At 39.0% G+C, this 21,718-nt stretch overlaps 1 protein-coding gene across 6 annotated transcripts in view; it reads right to left on the bottom strand.

Annotated features, from left to right (window-relative positions):
- Positions 1–3,468: 3,468 nt before the first annotated feature.
- CUL4A (cullin 4A) overlaps positions 3,469–21,718 on the bottom strand; it is a 33,152-nt gene continuing 14,902 nt past the window's right edge. For 2 of the 6 annotated variants that reach the window (XM_085534290.1, XM_085534282.1), the window contains 11 exons: positions 20,484–20,602; positions 18,077–18,269; positions 16,647–16,751; positions 16,110–16,220; positions 15,708–15,793; positions 14,697–14,804; positions 13,432–13,545; positions 12,323–12,428; positions 6,598–6,770; positions 5,643–5,795; positions 3,469–5,058 (listed from right to left, as the gene is read on the bottom strand). In XM_085534290.1, the coding sequence (XP_085390416.1) occupies positions 4,963–5,058; positions 5,643–5,795; positions 6,598–6,770; positions 12,323–12,428; positions 13,432–13,545; positions 14,697–14,804; positions 15,708–15,793; positions 16,110–16,220; positions 16,647–16,751; positions 18,077–18,269; positions 20,484–20,602 (1,364 nt within the window). In that variant the 3' untranslated portion in view covers positions 3,469–4,962. Of the gene's footprint in view, positions 5,059–5,642; positions 5,796–6,597; positions 6,771–12,248; positions 12,429–13,431; positions 13,546–14,696; positions 14,805–15,707; positions 15,794–16,109; positions 16,221–16,646; positions 16,752–18,076; positions 18,270–20,483; positions 20,603–21,718 lie in introns of all 6 variants that reach the window. The other 4 variants (XR_014941418.1, XR_014941420.1, XR_014941419.1 and 1 more) reach the window with 4 other exon arrangements.

Below are 21,718 nucleotides of genomic sequence, written 5' to 3' on the forward strand. Positions count from 1 at the left end.
AAGTGTGGTGTGTTGGGAAGGTGGGAGGGATGAGGGAGCAACTATAGAATAGAATTACACAAGTTAGAAAACACCTCGAAGATCAAGTCCAACCACAGCCTAACCATAGTACCCTAACTCTAACAACCCTACACTAAATCATATCCCTGAGCACCACATCCAAACGGCTCTTAAACACATCCAGGGATGGCGACTCAACCACCTCCCTGGGGAGCCTATTCCAGTTCCTAACTACCCTTTCTGTAAAGAAGTCCTTCCTAATATCCAACCTAAACTTGCAATTAAACCCGTCTAAGCTCTATGTTACCTTGTGTTTATTGCCACTGTGTTTAAAGGCAACCTGATGTGGATAGAATACAACAACATTTTAAATAAATCCCCCTTATTTTGGGGGAAGAAAACAACAACAAAAAAGAAGTGTAGTCATCAGATGTTAGTGTAGTAATGGAGATACGGAGCCCAGACATATGATCGCTTTGTAATTCAATGTAATTCAACGCTCTTTCTCATCTGAGCTGTCGAGGATAGAGTTTCCTCATCTGAAACCTTACAAGGACTTATTTGACTATTTCTGGAGTTAGAAAGTGTGCCAACAGCAGCGTGTTTTCTCTAAATGACTGCCGTGTCATCCTTCTCATTACAGCTAACTCTACATTCATCACAATCCTTTCTGTTCCCAAGCTGCCTTTGCACGTTTTCACTTAGAACTACTTGGAAATGCAGTTTAGTTACCAACAGCTGCTGAATCAAGGCCAGTTCTTTTAGGCTGAGTGACCTTTCCCTGGCAGTTGTCTCAGTTCACTTACATTTCCTATTTTCATGACAATTCCCAAAGATTAAGTGTGGCTTGGGGGTCTGCCTTTCTATTTGGATGATATTGCTGTAAGCAGACCTTCTGTTACGCTGCACTTTTCTCTGTGCTTTTTAGAGACAGAAATATTTTGGTTTTCATTTATTTATGTTTTCCTCCAGCACTCGTAGCAGTCTTTATTCTCACTGTGTAATATGAAAAGCAGAAGTTAGTTAGTCAGCTTTAAAGAAGGGCATAAGTAGCAGCATTGGTCAAGTGCTCAAATGAGTCATCTGCAAAGGAGTGGACGTTAGTGGAAGTGGGACCTTGGTTGTTCCCATTTCTTTTTATCGCTGCTTTTGAAACCTGTGCTGGGAGTGAAGTAAGGTCTGTCAGTATACAATACGAAGAGAGAAGCCCCATGGCACGTTTAGGTGTTCTACATGATAACTGTCCTTTCTACTGAAAAGTAGGCATTTATGAACTGAAAAATGATAGATTGTTGGATTACTACCAACTAACATCAGTGTATATGTTGCATCAAACAATAATACTATGGCAAGAAGTTGGTAATTATAGAACAGAAGGCTACCAGCAGTAAACGACATTGATATTATGTGCTGTGGATCATTAGCTTTTATAGCACTATATCCAAGCTCCGCATTGTACTGCTGGCAGTACTGACTTGTTTGTTAGTCTGTTTTCCTAATGAAACATGTCTCATGCAAACATATTGGCCATCAGCCTCACTGCTCTATTATTTGCTGGCCAACACCAAGCAAACTTGATAGCAGTGTAAGATATAAACAAATGTAAAATGCTGCTCCTATGCAGATGGAGCCCAGAGACCCAAGTGAGTGCTGTCACCAAGGGAAAAGCAGTTCTTACACAGCCCTCATGTGTTTTATTTGAGCTGCTGAGCAGTGCATGCAGTTCCCAATACACCACGGTATGTCTCTGGCACCAGATATAGATGCAGAATGGCTTTTTGATGGGAAGAACAGAGGAAATGCCCACACGACCTGAGAGACACAGTACAAACTGGGGTGCAAAGTTCAGGCAGAAAGCTGGAATGGAAGACAGAATATAGATCAATTATTTTTTTTTTGGGATGAATTCCCATGAAACATGACTCCATTTTTTTTGCCGTAGCCTTTTGCTGAACGTTATCTCACTTTACAGGGGTTATTTTCTTTCCATGAGATTTGTCCAGAAATAGTTAATTGAATCTGTAGTACAGAGTCCACTTTCCATAGTACTCTTATAAAGACCATAAAGCTCCAAGTAGGTCACTTTGCATAACAAAGTGACACATTGAACTTCACCCAAAAGGCGTGGGTTCTCTCTTTTTTTCCCTAAGAGATACAGCACAAAGAGAGGCAGAATAAGGAAGCTGGAGCAGACCGAAGGAGTTATATTATAAACATGGGTTTAGACGAGGTAACACAAAGTGAGATAAAAGACAGAATGAGGGACACGTGGCACAAGGAGTGGGCAGGAAGAAGGCTGTTAGGGGCTGATAGCAAAACTTCAATTGCCAAACTCAGGAAGAACCTACAACCGTCAGCCATCCACTTGTGTTTCTCTCAGAAAACACTGAGATGAAAAACTGGCTTTAAAAAAAAACAATATGTGTCTGGTTGAATGAAACTGAAGGTTTAAGATAAACTGATTTAGACTGCAAGATTTTGGCAAGATTCATGGATTCCTCCTTGTATCCCAGACTCCTGCTGTTGTTTTTATTGTTCCACAGAAGTGGAAGTTGCTAGATGATTTGCTCCAAGAATGTTGAACTGTCATGATTTGGGCTTTCCAGATATTTTCTACTGAATGCAGCCGTACTGCAGATTAAATCTGTTACTTTGCTGCAGCCTGATGTCTTCATCGCTAAGCAATCTTCCAGGAAGTAATTTTTAGCAATGTCATCCATGCGGTCACGGATACACCCATGGGGCACAGTGAACCAAATAGCCAGTATCAACCAAAAAACTGGTTGAGACAGGCTGCTCAGCCAATTTCTATCAGCAGCCTACAAAAAAAGCCCCAACAATAGAACAAATTCTATTGGTTTTCTGTTAACTACTATCAAAAGAAAGGCAGAACTATGCATAAAAACTCCACGGCACCGCTTCTTGAGATTATTTATGGGGAAGATGGGGGAGAATACAGTTAGGGACAAAGGGAATAATACATCACAGAATAACAGGCTTCAATATTGCCACTGTTCATGGAACAACTCATTTTTAATTGCTACAGCGAAGTAATTTGGCCAAGGAGTCCTGGCTATGGCAATTAAGAAAAACTGCACATCTTAGCACTTTTTTATCAGTCAATTAACATCTCTTTGCAAGGCAGAATCGATTTAATCTTCAGGATAGCACCACTGCTCTTAATATATGGTTTAAACCTATTGAACCAGGAAGATGGCTTCAGAAAGGGAAGGTAATACATGTTCACTGCTTCGTATCAGTTACTGTCTAAAACTGCCAAGTTTTTATGTGGGTAAAGCCTCTGCCCATTCCATATCCGACTTGCATGTTCCTGTTTGTTTTAAAAGTCTAGAAAGATGGAGCTGACTGCTTTTTGCATGTGTGGAAAGTCAGTTTCAAGGCAATAAATGTTAAAGAACAAACTGCATAAATAAACTCATGCCACATTCTAACAAAGGCTAGGAAATCTAATATGCATCAAAGATTTTATTTGAATTAACTGGATTCAAATATTAAAATAAGTCTACATTAAATTACAATATTAAATATGTTTTAAATACAAGAAACTGAATGCTTTTAGTTCCTAAACACAAAGGGAACGAAAACAATTCAGAAGAATCTGATACAATTAATGACACCGGATGACAGAATGAGGACTCCACTATGTAAATCTGTGAGATGTCAAATCTCAGCAAGGTTTAATTTGAGATGGTGGCCTTCCAACTGATACACAAAATCCACGTTGCATAAGCTTAGTAAAGTATCTCTCAGAAAATATTGCTGTTGTAATTCTCATTTATGCCATGCTCAAAACTCCTTTGGTTGTTCTTTTGCAGAATGAAACACACCAGTATGCAAATCTGGGAAATAAACAGTATCTGGTAAGCAGTACCACAAAAGGTATCTTCTTTATAGTTACAATTATCTAACAGATCTACAAGGTCTTTCATTCTTGAATTCAAATCCACTTACATATATACAATACGTAACAAAATACTCACAAAATCCTCAGTCTTTCAAGACAAAAAAACTATGCTTTCACAACATCAAGACCATAAAAGTCTTTTCTTTTTAAAAAAAGGTTTGTTTCTTAAAGTGGATCACGCTGTACAGTAGTTTCCCTGTAGGCAATTTTAAAGGCAAAACTAAATGTTGTGGCAAGTACATACATAGTGATAAAACCAGCTGCCCTAAAATGAGGTAGGGCGTCTGACTCAATCTGATCCTTGCCACTCACCCCAGCAGAAATAGAAATAAAATAATAATTATATCTTATCTAAATAATCCAACAACTCACTACGCACACGCTTGTCCTCTTGGCACATAAAGGATCTCACTTCAAAACCTGATTTATCAAACCAGACTGAAGTTCATAATCATTTGAAAAGAAAAAAGTTACAAACAAACACAAGATCGAGAGTTTTCATGAGGCGTAACTTCAAAAACTCAGTGTATTTCAACAACACCGCTTGTACGTAAATGTTCGTCAATTAGGGGTCTTTAAAAAGTTACCCAAGTTTGTCACTGTAGCTAAAGAATGCAGCATATAGGGTCCTTATGGATGCAGCTAGAACAGAGAAATGGAAAACACAGACTTGCATCCTTCACAAACGTATGTCTTGCACAGGTAATTTTACCTTTCCATCCAACTTCAATGACATTGTGAAGCAAAACAGTAAAAATAAATTTTCAAGAACCAAAAAGAACAAATATCTAAAAGAAACAAAAAATGTGACATTTAAAACTAGTAAGGAGTCTTGATAAGGATGATCGATGAATGTCATTTTGCTTCTCGTCCACAGCAGTGCATGCAGCTGGTTGAATAATACACGTCAACCTGAAATCTGCTAAAAATAAAGTCCTGAACAGCATAAGTATTTGTTGTCCTGAAGATATATTTGGATGATGTTTTTTTCTTTTTGTGGTTGTTTGGTTTTTTTTTGGATATGTATTTCCTCTTCGTTATGCAACGTAGTGGTACTGATTGGGGTTGTCTTTGTCTCTCTCCATATAGTCTCTGTCAATGAGAGATTCGATCCTCTTTTTCAAGTCTCCAGGCTTCAAGAAAAGATGAGATCAGTAGAACAGTTAATCATACGAATTCCAATCTATTTTATTTAAAAAGCCTCCACCAAAACAAACAAAAACCTCACAGATGAAAACGAAACAACAACAAAAAACAGGACAGCTAAAAACTACATTAAGAAAATGAGCCACACTAAATGGGTAAACTGTTTTCTTCTGTGTTGGGGTACTAGGTTGTCTTTGCAAGGATTTATGAGTGCATACAGTAGTTCTGAGTAGATGGAGTGTTCTAGAATAGCTGAGTTAGGCCTGTAGGTTAAGAGTTAGTGGGCGGGGGGTTTAGGTAGGTGTGTGTACAGGGTCTCTCGCGTGCATTGGGTTTTGTGTAGCGGGTGTACGTGTCTGCGCGAGATTTAGGATGGTATATAACGAGTATGACGCAGCAATAAATTGAGAGAAGACATCATGGCATCCATGTTTGTGTCTCTCCCCTGGACAGTCAAGGGATAAGTCGGGTTAATTGGCGGATACGTCACTTCTGATACCTTGGCTCATTCTGTTCACAGGCTCATTCTAATACTTAATCCTAGGATGGTTTGAAAAACAAAATCCATTACCTTTACTGGGAATTTCAGTTGGTTGTACAATTCAGAAACAAGGAGATTGTGACCGAGAGTCTTTCTCATCTTCATTATTCGTACAATGGCAGCATCAATCTGATATTGTCTGTCTTGAAATACTCTTTCAGTTGTGCTAACCTGTTCCTCGACCTAAAGAACAATATGAAACCACAAGTATCACCTTTTATTGCTATCATTTTATCCATGATATTTCTGTAGTTTTATTGCCTACGGGACAGTTACAAACATTACTGCTTGCTAAGAACTAAGTGATTCTGAAGCATGCTGCTGAAGCAAGTCAAATATAAAATTAAAGATCATCTAAATAAAGATCATGTCATATTTTAAATCTGATAAACCAACTTATAAGAACTCCCTTCATATTTTCAGAAGAACACACAAGAATTTGACAGTCTAAACACTGTCTTCTGCACAAAACTGCTCAACTCGAACCTACTTTTTAATTTTCACAGACAAAGGCCAAAAGGGAACAACTCAATACTAATTAAAACATTATCATCTTGCATCCAGAACTGGGAATTGAGTAAAACAAGGACATCCACTACAAATGAGGGGACAACCCTGACCTTTTAATAGCCTTCTTACCCTCCTAATAAAGAAAAGTGACACAGTGACAGTTGAGTCATGAGTTCAATGTAGTAACAGCTCTTCAGCTGTACCATGAAAACTTATAAGACACATTGAAACATCTGCAAGACCACACCATCAGTTCAATATAACAGCATTTGATTTTGTAGGCAAAGGAAGGAATCTGAATTGTTTGGATTTCAGTGGGATTTACAATCAGTGAGTCATCCTCCCTGACAAAAAATTAAAGTACGTTTCCCTTCTAATAATACAAAAGCTATGAGAGGAAATGCAGAGATTCTGTCTCTCCACGTGGGACATGGATAAACAGTTAACCAGAATGAATGCAAAAATAAATACATACTGTTTCTTTCATCTGGATTTGATTGATCTTTATTCTAAACAATTTATGCTTGAAATCACCATTAAAGATGAATTTGTCTCCATCTTCTACATCCTTGCCCTTTGGATTTTTAATCAGTACTCGTGCTTTCCCACAAGCTAGAGACTGCAAGGTTCTTCTTAATTCACTGTCCTCTGTGAACAAATTCAAAGTATAGGAGAAAAGAGAGCAAAACATTAGTATGAAAAGTTTAATGCAATTAAATTAGGCATAGAATGAAAAAAAATTACTGGTTTTTATATTAATGTGTTCTTCCAAGCTAAGTTCTGATTACACAACAGCATACAGCCTTCAAGCTTGGCCTCACACATCTCATAGGTAAGTGCTGAGAGTATGCACTGCAAGTGTGCACAGAGCTGCACAAGTTAAGAAAACAGACCTGACAGGAACATAGGGATCACCTCAACAAAGCTTCTATCTAGCAGCAGTATCAGAGAAACAATATCTCTGCAACACAAGCCTGGTGTTATTGCTGCAGATTTGTTTGGCAGTAACAGGACATCGATAGAAAAATCAGCTGATCACGACGAGAAAATTAAACCACTCATTTTAGGTGATTTCATTGCTTTTTTTATACATCAGATGCAAATATAAACACAAATGAAAAACAAAGAAGAAAATAGGAGAGAAGTCTCATCAAACATCTTTCTATCAGCTCAGAAGGTGCCGCTGACAGCTATTATATCCATTAAACTTCTCCACAATAGGAAAGGAGTGGAAACAAGCGGGCAAAGGAAATTTTATCTATTAAGATTTAAAGCTAAAAGCACTTGGACGAGTAGATAAATGAAGCCTAAAACATTCTAGTAATTATCTTGCAAAGACGTCTCAGGATTTGGCATTAAAACAGCCTCTGCGGTCTCTGGAATACTTTTACTCATAACACAAAATTAGCACCGAATGTTTCAGATCCGAAAAGTCTACAAGTTAAAACAAACGTTTTGCAATGCAGTGCTGAACTGCACGGAATGGATGAGCTAAAGTGGAATGCTTGTTATTTCTAAAATACTTTAGCTTACATGCTCACACAGAATGATGTTCAACAACTCAACAGAACATCTTCCATATATTCTTTCATTATTAAAAAACCCTGTTTCACACTTTTTAGGCTTTTCACTTTCAGTAAATGCAGATTGCTGATGTGTTTTTGCCCAAATAGAGCCCATGCCACTGTGCAAGGCTGCCATTACAAACCCCAGTACCCTTCAGAGCTTTGCTTCTGCTGTGCGTGTGAAACCGCAGGTCACAGAGTGCCAAAGGGCAAGGAACTCAAAATTGCCTTTCAATCACACAAGGAAAAGCAGGAAACGCATTTATTTCAGAGAGGCTTTCTCAATAATGAGAAAGGCAGGAAAAACTGGAATATATTTGGACAGTATGTCTCAAAGAAGCACAGCAACCAAAGAGCAGGTAACCACTCTTTCTCTGGGTGTCAGCTGATATATTTTCTAACTGTATCAGTCTATCAGCAGCAATCTTGTATCTTCTAAAGAGACCGGGTATAATTTATCCTGTGAGTGCAAAACAAAAGTCCCAGCTCTGCCTAATTAATTCTTCATAGGTAGCATACTGTTGAGGTTCCTAATCTTTTATTTTTATATTACTTTTATGTGGCACAGTTTAATCACTTATATTTTCTGTATGGTGCCGTATGCTGTTGTCATTCCCTTGATCTTAATGTATGGACGGGTTGAGGGACTAGGAAGCAGCCCCATACAAAAGGATCTTGGGGGCTGTGGCTAGCAGGAGGTTGAATGTGAGCCAGCAGTGAGCCCTGCCAGCCCAAAGGGCCAACCGTGCCCTGAGGTGCACCAGGCCCAGCACTGCTGCCAGGTGAGGAGGGCTGTCCTACTCTGCACTGAATGTGGGTTCCAAAATGTAAGGATATAACATTGTTAGAGTGTCCAAAGGATGGCTGTGAAAGTGGGGAGAGGTCTGTAGGGCAGACTGAGGAGAGTCTGAAGTCTTTTGGTGCGCAGGCACAGCACCGTGCTGTCAGCGTTCAAGGAAACACCCACAGACACAGGGTTTGTTTTTTTGAGTGCTCCTGTGTGGGAAAGGAACTGAATCCTTGTGGGTCCCTTGCAACTTGGGCTGTTCTATGATTCTATGTTCTATATGGATAAAGACAAAGGGATGTGAAGACAAATGGGATATCTTTGGGGTGGGTGGGGTTGTGTGTAAATGTGGTGACAGTCCATGTTTTGTCCCAGAACAGTGTAGACATTTGGTGTTAAATGGGACTTAAAGACGCAATAGACAAAGTCTATAACACAGATAGTGACCAGTCTTCTGGTTATTTCAATGCCCAGGAGTTTAGAAACCCAGACACTCACCTACTTTAAGTACAGGCCGTTTAGAAAACAAACCTGTAAATCCAGCAATGTAGCTAATACAGAAACTGCATAAATGACTAAGAGTCTGAATAGCAGAATCACAGAAGATACCATTTTCACCTCTGTATAGCACACATAGTAGGATCACAACTGTTTGACTGATATGAATTAACTGATGCTCTGTCCTGTGGCTGTGCTCTCCTACCAAGTGCAGAGAGGAATGCAGATTGCTCAGCTTTACTGTGTGAAGTGCTTTCCTCAAACAATTGAAAGCTATGAGTCATACCATCTCACTGGCTTCTGCCACACAAACTGATAGTCTCTTCATATTAGCTTCAGTATGACTCTCAAGTAGACCACAAAAATACTGATCTGATTGGCTCCATCTCCTGCTGTAGTCAGCAAAGGAGCTGGGGATACATTGACTGAGAAGCCTGAGGAACCGCTGTGAAAGTTCCAACAGGAGAAGGGAGATAACCAGAGTTACACAACAGATTTTTCTAACATTGGAAAATCCCAAATGCTTTACATCTCACTCCTGCACATTATTCATGATGCCTCTAAGAGGCCCACAGGAACATATCAAATGAGCAGACTTGATGATCACATGGTGTTCTCAACTAAACATCAATGCATGTGCAAGAAACTGGGGGCTGAGTTGATGTGAAGCTTGAGAATTACAGCTTTTGGGCCAGCCATTAATCTTTGACAGCTGACTCTGTTTCAGTTGAGAACAGCTGCATTATGTTATACGAATTGGATCAAAATACATGGTAGTCTCACACAACAAAGCCAGTCTCTGCACATGTGGTTGAAGTTATTTCTCTCTCTCTGCAGACGTGTTTGCATTCAGCAACACTGGATGCTATTTGATCTCTTAATTGTTTTAGTGGGAGATCCCTTTGTAACTTACAGAACTTTCAGATTCGACCTTCCTAAGGAAGAAGCATCAAATTCTGTCAGATCAATATTCTTTTTCAGATCGTTAGAGACTAAGTTGAATAATAACAAGGAAATCCCTACTAGGAGATTCCTTTCACTATGAAAGTAGCCTTTTAATTCCTAGCTATTTTCCATCTTCTAATCAATTATTCACCCAGGAGAATTCACCTCACAAGCCATGAAAACTTACTTAAGAGCTTGTTACAAGCATTAACCAAGAACTTTTAAAAACTCAAGTGTACAGTTATGACCATGCATATGCTTGTTCACTGTGCTTGCTCTTCCTTGATATATGAGCCCATCAGTTCTCTTCTTCCCACCGTATGCCTGATACCCTACAGAATTACTCCATTAACTTAAAAATCAAAAACAAACACCAAAACAAAACTCCCAAACCAAACCACTGCTCTCGTCACCTACCATTCTTCTCACACCAAGGCTCACTTCAGTTGTGAGAGACTAATTCAGCCTTTACACTGGAAAGTTTCTCTAAAGCTTCCACATGAATGTTATCAGATGCTGCTGTCTCACAGTGATCTTTCTACGCCTTTTACTGACACTTCAACTCGTGATATTTTGTCTTATGGTGCTGGTATAGCTCTGATCTCTTCTGCACCTTCTTCTGTACCAGTGTACAAAGACTGGTTAACACCTTGTAATAAAACACCAAATAAGAACTGCACAAAGCTTCCAGCACCCCCAAAGAAGGGTTAGCACACGTGAACACCAAAGTAAAGGAAGTAGCTAAACACAGTACTTCAGAGTTGGGAGTTTCAGCATCCATCTGCATTTGCTTTAGAACAGAAGAACACACATCTGGGTCAGAAGGTCCATCCAGACCAGTGTCTGGCCTTTGACAGGCCATAAGCTGGTGTGCATAGGACAGCATGCAAATGGGAAGCTAATGCAGGAATGTTCCATACTTCCCTTCCCTGCTTCTCTCCCTCTCCTACCCCACTGCTGAGTTTCAGTCATTTAGGACCAAGGGACTTCCTAAGACAGAGGTGGCTTCCATCCATTGAGAAACCTCCCAGTTCATTGCTCTTCTCTGAACCTTGTCCCTTGAATGCTGCAAGCTTCCCATTTTTATAACACACAGTGGTCAACAGTTTCACAGCTTATCGCTGCTGGGCAAAATCCAGAGTACTGCTCAGCAAAGGATCAGCCAAGTAGCAGAAGGCAGGAAGGGGGCAGTGTGAGACCAACTCCTGAGAGCACTTTTGGCCATAAGACTTTCACTTACAAGGAGGGAGACTGCTAAATGGGAATGGCAGAAGCTCTGAATGCCATGTGTGGAAGAAGGACTTTACTTCAGCCACCCTGGACTCATGGGCAACCTGTGGGCCATGGACTGTCCTCATTACATTCTACACTACTTCCTCTTAAGAGATAGGCACAGCACTCAGTGCAATTACATGACATAAAATAGGCAGCTCCCAGCAATCCATCAGTTCTAGCTGGCTGCCCTGATAACAGTTTATTGAAGTCCTTTCTATTGCGCTATAATGTAACGTGTTTTCATGCAGTGGATTTTAATCTGTTGCTGTAAGGCAGCCAGAACGTAAGCTCCAAGGTAAAGTAATACAAAGTGAGAATGCAGGATCTGGATCAGGCTTGTGTGAGCTTATGTTTGTTCTGTAAGCACTGTACTCTGACCTAATTAGTCTCTGGACTATTCCAGTGCTTATCATTCACGCTGGCACAAGTTTTCTTCAGCTGCCTTAGTATTTATGGAATGAGTGACTAAGCAAGCTGAAGCTTCAAGTCTGAGAAGCTGGAGTACTTAGGCTCTGCTGCCTTTTGAAATGCATCCTTCTGAACCACTGGGATTCCTGACAATCCCTTTTGACAATGTTTTATTTACAGTATTTTAGTGTTTGTCTGTATTCAGATACTTGTTGTTGGACTGGGTGATTCTGTGGGTCTTTTCCAACCCTGGTGATTCAGTGATTCTTCAGCAGTTGTTTTATTGGGTTGATCTTAGGGTCTGACAAGCAAAGGCTACTGGATATAATCTACTGGTTGATGCAGAGATTAAGTTCCCTTCAGTTTTCTATAATCCATCCATCTTCAGATTCACAGTGCAAGAGGAACAGCTACCATACATACTTGCTACCGGACGCTGCTCTTGTTAACAAATCAGATCTATTGTAAACAGAGCATTCCAGCAACAGTGGTGGAAAAGAAACAGTCACGCTCTCAGAACTGAAATAACCTCTTGAATTGCCCCAAAATGGCAGCATTCCGTAACAGATTATTTTCAGATTATAATATTTGAAAGAGTGCTATAACAGAAATAATCCAAACATACAACAAGCCTTTATCACCACTCACATTTTTACCTACAGATCCATAATTGTCAGTCACTCGGTGAAGAATATTTAAGAACCACAAAGTATTTTTCCTACCTATACCCGTGGCCATTTTAATTTCTTCGAAACTGAATTCATCTCCTTCATTAAACATAAGCAGAACTAACGTCTGAAAGAGCGACACTTGAAATTCTTTCTTTCCCTAAAAAAAGAAGGGTCAAAGATTTAGAAGTAATTCTCAGACTATCTTCTCTTACATCTCCCAAATGTGTTAAGTTAGAGAAGCTGTACATTCTTTATTGATAGATGTGCATTTTTGAATGCCTGTCACACAAAAGAATCTGCTTCAATGCAGTATCAAGGAAAAAGGATGTTTTTAAGACCTTTTCTGTTTATCTAACAGTAGCAGCATGGTACAAACCAGAACCAATTAAAATTTCATTTTAATTACAATACATGGAATTCTAGCTTTGCAAATTTCTTTCTACTTCAACCCCATATTGTCAGTAGTAAAATGTTTGTTCCGGCTGGCTATGAAAAGGAAATAAAACTCTTCAGACAGATATACACTCTTTTGTCAGTTAACAATAAATCTATCTATCCTTGTTGATTTACAAGTGCCAAAATCCACTATTTACAGTGAGTTTATAAAATAACACTGTTGTTGTTTACTCTGTTTCAACTAAGTCGCATTCATTAGCAAGGCAAGATATTCCACGAGAAGAAACAAAACCACATTAAGAAACAATGTGATTATTTAAGACTTAAATAATTAAACAAGCGTTTAAATTTTAACCAGTCATTACATCACTAATGCCCTTCAGTCTCCTTTTGCAACAGTTAAGCATTCTAAAAATGTCACCAGTATTTCTACAAACAAAACAATCCTCTATTAAAAAATAAGATGTTGATCTCTGATTTTCTTCCTCATTACAACCCTCCTTACTTCAATAATGTTGTCTGAATGACTACAAATAGGAGGTTTTACTCATGTCTTCTAGCTAGGTGGTATTTTGGTTCCATTAGCAAAAGCCCACTTTCTGCTCAAAATACAACTACTGAACAGTGATTGTTCCTCCACTAAACACGTTACTACCTTTATTAAAAAAAGAAATACTAAACATGACTGGATTCTGAATAACCAACTTTAATTTCATCCCAACAGGCTAAGCGTTAAATAAGCAAACTTCTATTAACAAACTCACTTCTTTAAACTCCGCCTTCAGGACAGCATGCCCTAACGTGGTCTGCCACTGTAGCTTTCGACCACTATGTTTTCCTAGGTAAAAGGTTTTAAATACCTCTTGAAGCTTAATCATCTGCAAAACAAAGACACAAAGTTCATTAGTGTTTTACCAGTACAGTGAGGCTGGATGTTTTCAAATACAATTTCTTTGGTTCTCCTCAACAATATTTCATACTTTCATACTGGAAGGCAACAATGAGGTCTCCCCAGAGCTTTCCCTACTCTAAGCTAAGCAAGCCCAGCTCCTTCAACCTGTCTTCACAAGGGAAGTGTTCCAGCCCTCTGATCATCTTCATGGCCCTTCACTCCAGGAAAGCATGGCACAGAGGCAAATACACAAAAGCTTCTACTGCTCTGAACTGAAGAGGACCTATGTCACCAACCCTGATTTCCTAGGTGCTTGCTGCACTTCAGATCATCATAGTATCATAGTCTCGTGTGGGTTGGAAGGGACCTTAGAGATCATCGAGTCCAACCCCCGGGATTCGAGCCTCCTGTGTAGCAGAGCGGCACTTCTACCACTTGTGCCACAGGGGATTTGAACCTGGGCCCGCTGTTGCAAAGCGGCATTCCTACCACTGCGCCACCAGGGCACACAAGATCAAGCAAGGTACTGCAGGGTACTCCAAATATACATAGCTACAGATATAAGCATTGCAAAATACATCAGCTTTGAAGCAAACCTTTTTTTTCCCCCAGACACACCATTTAAACGCTAGGGCTAGTTTTATGAGACACATTATAGACAGGAAGGACCTTATGGGGGCGGAAGATCATGCAGTAATGTATTGGTGGGATCAGTAGGCATAACCATTGTAGCTAGACTGGCTAATTACTGTGAACTGTTTTAAACTACTGCTCAAATGCAATGTTAATTAGGATGCTGATTTTTCCTTTGATGCTAATTTAAGATTAGTATTATTAAGAAGTTAAAAAAAATTAAGTGAAGCAATCACCCAAAAAAAACTCAGAGCAGATTTTATCCAATATGTTTTAAACTTGTACTTTTTAATCTTATGAGGAAAAAAACAAACGTTAAAGTCTTCCAGAAATACATTAAATTAAGGGCATTAATTCATCCTATGCTACTGGTTTAGGGTACTGGTTAGGCTGCGGTTGGACTTGATGATCTTCAAGGTCTTTTCTAACCTGGGTAATTCTATGATTCCGTGATTATGATACTACCATATAAACTGCACTTAGAAGGAAAATTCAAAAACTAACCTCTGAATTCAAGTGAACTTCCATAGGCGTATAAGTTGGCCAGTATCCCATTGTTAATATATTTACTGTCAGGTCTATATTTCCTGGGTCACTTTGGTTCTGCATATACTAAAATACAAGAGACAAAAAATCATTCAGGTATACTGTTTGCATGATAAATTAGAAAAATGATATACTTGGCTTAAACTAGAAATCTAATCTAGTCTTTGAAGAATAATGATGAATTCCTACAGGTCACATCCTTCATTAGACATAATACGAGGTATCACACACGCACAGAAAAGAAAGCAAAGCAAAAGCTTTTGACCAGAAGCCAGAACAAAAATGTTGAGGTTCCCTGGGACTTTGAGATCTCTGTGAGATGACACATTTTCTTATATATTTCAGTATAATCTTATATATTTCAGTATAAGATCACTTCTCAACAGGCCATAAAGTCTGGGACAGAAAAATCGCTACAGTATTTTAGTAGTGGAGCAGCTGCTTCAAGTCAGACCTCTATTATCCCAGTACTCGGTCTACAGCAAGGCCCCTAAAAGGTGCCCAAGAGAAGCATAACAACAGAGCAAACATGCACATTTTCTTGCAGCATATTTCCTCAGTCACCAACCGTTTTTAAGTACAGTGCCTGAGATACATTTGGTTTCTATGCATTTTAACAACCTTTAGGGAGTCTCTCTGGCATAGGTCATTCACAAAGAGAAGCAATAGTTTACAGAATTAAGGAATATGGACTTTAGAGCATGTCAGCAAACTGAATTACTGTGTGGCGTTTAGACTTCAATTTGCTTAAAAAGACATCGCATAAATCTGTAAAAAAGGTCATCTTTGAATAGATAAAGAATAAATAAATTCTGCTCTATAAATAGATTTATGAGAACTCTATGACCATGATCAAGGCCCTGCACAAAAGCTGTTCAATTTCATTTTAGCTTAATTCAAGGTTTAACACTACGAAGTGCTTCCCCATCGCTGTCGAAAGTTTAGCACATAAACACAATCTGAAGGTACCTGCTTAAACTGAACCATGACATCTTTTGACAGTTCCATGTCCTTGAACATGCCCTCCAGTTTGCTGGTAAAAGCAGCCCCACATTCTGTCACACAAATTAAAGCAAAGATCCCACAATTACAAACAAGCACAGAACAATTTATGAAGGTCTAACCAGAGACAGTTGTGCCAGATTTGCCAAGGTTTGGAGCACCCGCAACTGAGTATGTATTCTGCTCCTATGCAGGCAGATTAAATGAACCAGTCACGTCTCCGAGAGGTCAACCCAATAGTTTTCACTGAGCACAATACTCAGATATTACTTAAGATCTGGCTTGTCACTGTTTAAAGCATGAGATAATGAGGATTCCAAGCTACATTCCAAAAAGTAATAAACAGTTCACACAGCTGAAGATGCCTACCATGTTTAAGCTTTGACAACATGGACTTCTCAGCATCTACAGATGCACTTTTTCCAACCAGCAGTCTTTTGGCCAAATCTTTCTTATAGAATGCCTCAAATACATCTTTACCTGCATGGAAATTGAAACAAAAATAAAGTCATACATTGTATTTGAACCATCACAATTCAGGTTTGTGACACAAGCCTTCACTCATAACACACCGATCAGTAGATCAATATTCATTACCCAACAACAAAGAAAACTATATAGACATTTGGTTCCTTTTATTTTTGAATTATTCTACTACCATACTTTGCTAAATCTTACTCTCCTTCTATGGTCTCCACCACAGACTGTAACTTCATCTCCAAAGAAGCCTGTCCTCCCTGTTGTATTTATTGTGCTCTTTCAACTGCAAGGCAACTCAGATATAAGACTAATTCTCAAGGAAGCTCACACTAAAAATGATCTCCTACACTCCTCAGAGGGCTGAAGTTCAGCTACTAGCAAAGAAAGTATTTTCAGTTGTGTTAACTTAGGACAGACATTTCTTACCATGAATGAATCTAAATATGATCATGATTTTGTCGAGGATTCGTTCCAGCTCTTCATCTGTCGCTTCTTTATTACCAGCTCTTAATTTGGAATCCACGTATTTTGCTACAAATAAAAAAAAATTTAACACCTTAATAAAATAAATAAATCTAAAGTCATCAACTTCAGCATTTCCCACTTGAAATAGTACTGTATATTAAAAAATATAGGGGAAGTGCTAAGCTTTCTATTTTCTGTTCTCCCACCCCTTTATTCAGTGGAATGATAGAGCGCTTATTGTAACTACTGCCATCATGTTAAAAAAAATATCACAAAAAGGAACCATCCAAGAAAAGAACACAGTAAAATCATTAGTCAATGCCGTAGAAGTTCCCATATTTTGCGTTATATTCATTGCAAGCACATTACTCATTGAAAGACAACATTTTTGGAAGCGTACAATGCATATGAATGTATTTTATGAGAAACAGAAACAAACAACACAGAGAGGACTAGAGTTTTTGTAAACCTTTAGCAAACCCCTCTCGCTCCTTGCTCTGAGCATACAAAAATTTAAAAAGAAGCGATGCTTTCAAGTTAGTAGCTTCGGAATGCTAGGAATACTGTTAAGCAATGAATTTAGCTCAACGTTGATTAAGCCACATTAGTATCCCTACGCGACATACCGGGGTAAGAAGGAAACCACTGCAATAGCTGAAACATCACAACCTGCAGATGACAGCAGGCCGTATCATGCCTCTAACCTGTATTCACTAGGTTGCTCTATTTGACCCAAACAGGTTTATTTTAGGATGAAGCCACAAACTACGTTGAATAGAGGCAAGAGAGGAAAAAAACCAAAGGAGCAGGATCCTCTACAAGTGGGAAATATCATAGCTATGCTGGCCGCAGGTAAAACAGATTGCCAGATTTTACCAGATCAGAAATAACCCCAGTAAAAAGATTTTTCCCCTTAATGAACATTAGTTCTCCCTTCAAGACACTCAATTTTTAGTTCCTCCTTCTATCTGAAGGCCTTAAAATTGTTCCAACATCAGGCTTCGAGTCAGATGGGCTGCACTTTCTCCTTTCTGAAAGATCTTTTAAGACCCAGAGAACTCATCTGCCACCGCAGTTAAGAATTCTGCTTTGGCTACACTTCCCCTAGCCCTTCACACCACCGGCAGCACTCGCGTTGAGCTCCTTGTGCACAAGTTAGCCCAGTTGCAGTGCAGGAAGCATGGTGCAGGACAGCAAAGTGATGTACTCCTTAGGGACACCGCACACACCTAAACAACACCCCGCGCTGCTCAGTCCCGCAGTGCTCCCAAAGCAAATCTCCTAAAGCAACTGCATAATGCACCACTATTGCGCTAGCACACTCAGCAGCATCATCTTATCATGCTTTCTACAGGCTTTTGGAAATATTTTACAGAAAAATATTTGTGTACCTATCAATTCTGCAGGCTTATTTGGTCTCTTGTTGATAAATGTTTCAAAGGACTCCTTCATCAAGTTTATAAATTTTTCATTTTTCTGAAAGCACACTTCTATGATATGGTCCACTTTATCCTTAAAATCTAGTAGCTCTTGCACCATATCCTTGTCCTTTTCAGGATTAACCACTATTGTTGTCCCAAAGTTCTGTAAAACAAACACTTTTGATAATAAAATACTTCAGAGCACTACCTGTCTCCCCCAGCAGACACATTCACCCTTATAAAATCAACCGTTAAGAGAGAATAATAATCTTACAGAGCTGCTTATGTGACTTCCCAGTTTCAGAAAATGAGATGCATTAAACTTTAAAATAAAAAGCCCAGACACACATTAATGGATTTCAAACATTAGCGTTTGATTTAAAGATTATACACATTTAAGACAGGAGCTAAACAAAAATACACAGTAGACATGACTGTATGATGTACAAGTTTACAGTTAAATACAGAACTACATGATTCATGTAAAAGAAATTATATGGAAACTGCCTTAGAAAGTATAATGGCCAACTTCGTACTATTCTTCTGGAGCCCATCAGTGAGCTCCACTGACAGGAACAGAGGGCTGACATCCAACTGCTGCTCATTCCTCCAAGGCTTCTCACTCTGTGAGGGCTCCAGATCAGCTGACTTTCAACAAACAGGGTTTTCCCATTGGCAAGCAAAAGCCACAGACCAAACTTTCTTTTCTTGTTTACTTACTATTCAAGAACTAGAACTATGGTATCCCTTGCCCACTGAATCAAACCATCCCATGGGGTCAACCTATCAGACAATTTACAACTGCTTTGTAACACCAAACATTGCCCTACACAGAATGAGTAGTTTTCCACCACAAGAAAGAGGACCACCTTCACGGTAACAGCTGAACAGTATTTAATCGGTGTATTTACATCAATATGGTGTTATGTTTTCCACCACAATTAAGTAAAGATGGGAAAATTCCTCACAAGCCTCAAAAACTCCACTTAATACCTGATTATCCTTGCAATCTTTCACTAAGATCTTTCTCAAGAACCATTTCTGAGTGAATCAAGTCAAACACAAGGGTGCCAAGCATCCTTGGACTCATATATATCTTGTACTAAGTCCATTTCCCCTTTCATTAACAGCATCCAGATCTCTCTCAGCCTCCATCCATGCTCCAAAGTTGCAAAGCTGAGATATACAGAGCTAAGTGTCATGCCTAAAATCATAACAAGGTGACTACAGCAGTGCACTTGTCTTCTCTCCAGGACTTACACACTTTTTCTTGCTTCACAGGATAGAATTTAAGTTCCTGTAGCATCACACTTTAATGTACTCTAACATAGAGATGTTGGAATGGAGAAGATTTATTGACTCTATGGAAAATGGTTTCTAGATTTCTAAGCATGTGAAAGAATTCATTAAAATGAGGCCATTGAAAGCCTGATTCTGAGACATGACGTGGTAAGTCAACTCGCTGCTGCTGAAGGGCAAGGTCCTGGTCCTCCTTCCCATAGTTTTCTACATGCTGGCCAAGCTGATCACATATCCATGGGCTGCAGGTGATGGAGACATTGCTCAACAATCTGCTGAGCAAACTGTGTCTCAGCTTTAGGGGTGGATGGGGACACAGCCTCTCTCCCACGTGCTGCACGTAACTCCAGGTATAGCTAAGCCAGAAAGTCACCTTCACAACAAACTGATGTTGTATACTTTGCCTCTAAGGTAGAGATAACCGTGGATGATTCAGGAGAAAACTACATGAGCAATTATCAACTCCAGAGAGAAATATTTTCCGTAAAGCTTTACTGCCTTCATCTGCTCAGAGGCAGCATGTTACTTTACTATTACACCTAACTAAACAGACCAGAGTTACCTAAACACCACTTTCGACCATGGATTATTTTCAAAAGCAATGTTCCTTTCAAAACTGCTTAAGCATTCATCTTACTGATCGCATTGCTCTAAGTTGGTTACATGAAGCACTGCCAATCTACAGCAGAACAGCTACATTCTGCTGTTCTCCTGCATTTCCAACTACATAAAACAGGTGAATATATTTGTATCGAAACTCAACGCATTCCATGATCCAGCATACTCTAAGCAAGTCTGCACATGGTGCTATTTAAAAGTAAACCAGAATAGCTCCTTGTGTATTGTTCAAACGTATGATGTAAGCAATTTCCAAGTAGTTAGGAATATAAAAATCAAAACTTAAGTGTTGCTGTTTCTCACCATGTGATTATTATTGGGGGTGGGGGGGAATGCATTAACATATTCACTTAAAATGTCTTTGATGCATATACCTAATGATATACCATTCTTCTTTTTGATAGAATAAATCTATGATAAAAGCATACATTTTAGGTGTATTAAGGGATCTCTGAAATACCTTGATGTATTCACTCCAATGTTGCAGAAGGATCTGCTGTCCCCCTTTCACCCTGCTGAACAGCTGGTATGTCTGTGTCAAATCTGATATTCTATTTTCATCAAGCAGGTTATCAAGTCCTTAAAAAGAAAAGGAAAGAAAATTAGAGGTACAAGCAAACTTGAATAGCACTGTATAAACACAAGTGAAAATACAAGAGAAAGCCAAAAAATCCCTATGAAGTACACCAACAGAATCTCTAAGGAATGCTACAAACTACACTAAGTAGAGTGTCCTATATTTAAAACAAGTATATAAACTCAGCAAGATTATTTTTTCCTTCTGGAATGTGTTGAGTCATGTTTTTAAATTAAGAACGCGTTATAAATGATCCACATCCATACTGACGTAATAACACAAAATTACAAATTGTTTCCAAGTAACTTTTGTCTTTGTCAGTTCATCCTTTATGAGACGAGGCCATGGACTAATGAGTAGAGAAGTAAAGCTTGAGGCTAAATGGAAAGCTTTTCACAACTGCATTCACCGTATCCTCAAATTTTACACTGTGTATTTAGTCTCAGCACAATCACAGATCCATTGTCTGGTGTTAGTGATAGAGGCTTCAGTAAAAGGGGAAGGTAGCATTTATGCCACTGTTTAAAATCCAGAAAGCTTGATTCTACACAAGCTGACAATGCACACCATCAGTATAGCTGACACTGTATGACTGCTCAACTTCATGCACAATGTATATGAAATTACTTTAAGATTTTATATGCTATTAGATTACAAAGGATTTTCAAGCCTCAAATGATGCCTTTTTTACTCTCTCCTTTATCTTAAAATACTGCAATTTTAACTTATTTACATGTTCAGAAAGGCAAACAATGTACAAGAAAGATGTCAACTTTTGCCCACACTGAGATATCAGAAGAATTAAACTACTTTAAAAGTATACAGAACGATAAATTACACAAACTTTAATACAAGTGACTGATGTTCTTTTGGTGCTGAAATTTGGAAATGCCAATTCCATCACATCCAAGCACTGCTCCCTCCTCATTTAGGGAGACCAATGCACTACCTGCTTTGTTACAATCTAGCTGATTGAGTTCAACCTTCCTTCTTTCTCTGGCATACAAACTGTGGTGAAAAAATACTGTCACATCCTTGACTAATGAAAACCGATATTGAAGGAACTCCAATGACAGCACTTCAGACAACTTCCAGAAAGCACCATCATAGCCTTACAA

Source organism: Coturnix japonica, chromosome 1, assembly GCF_054131305.1.
Source record: "Coturnix japonica strain WE chromosome 1, WE-NBRP24, whole genome shotgun sequence".
Classification (NCBI taxonomy): domain Eukaryota; kingdom Metazoa; phylum Chordata; class Aves; order Galliformes; family Phasianidae; genus Coturnix; species Coturnix japonica.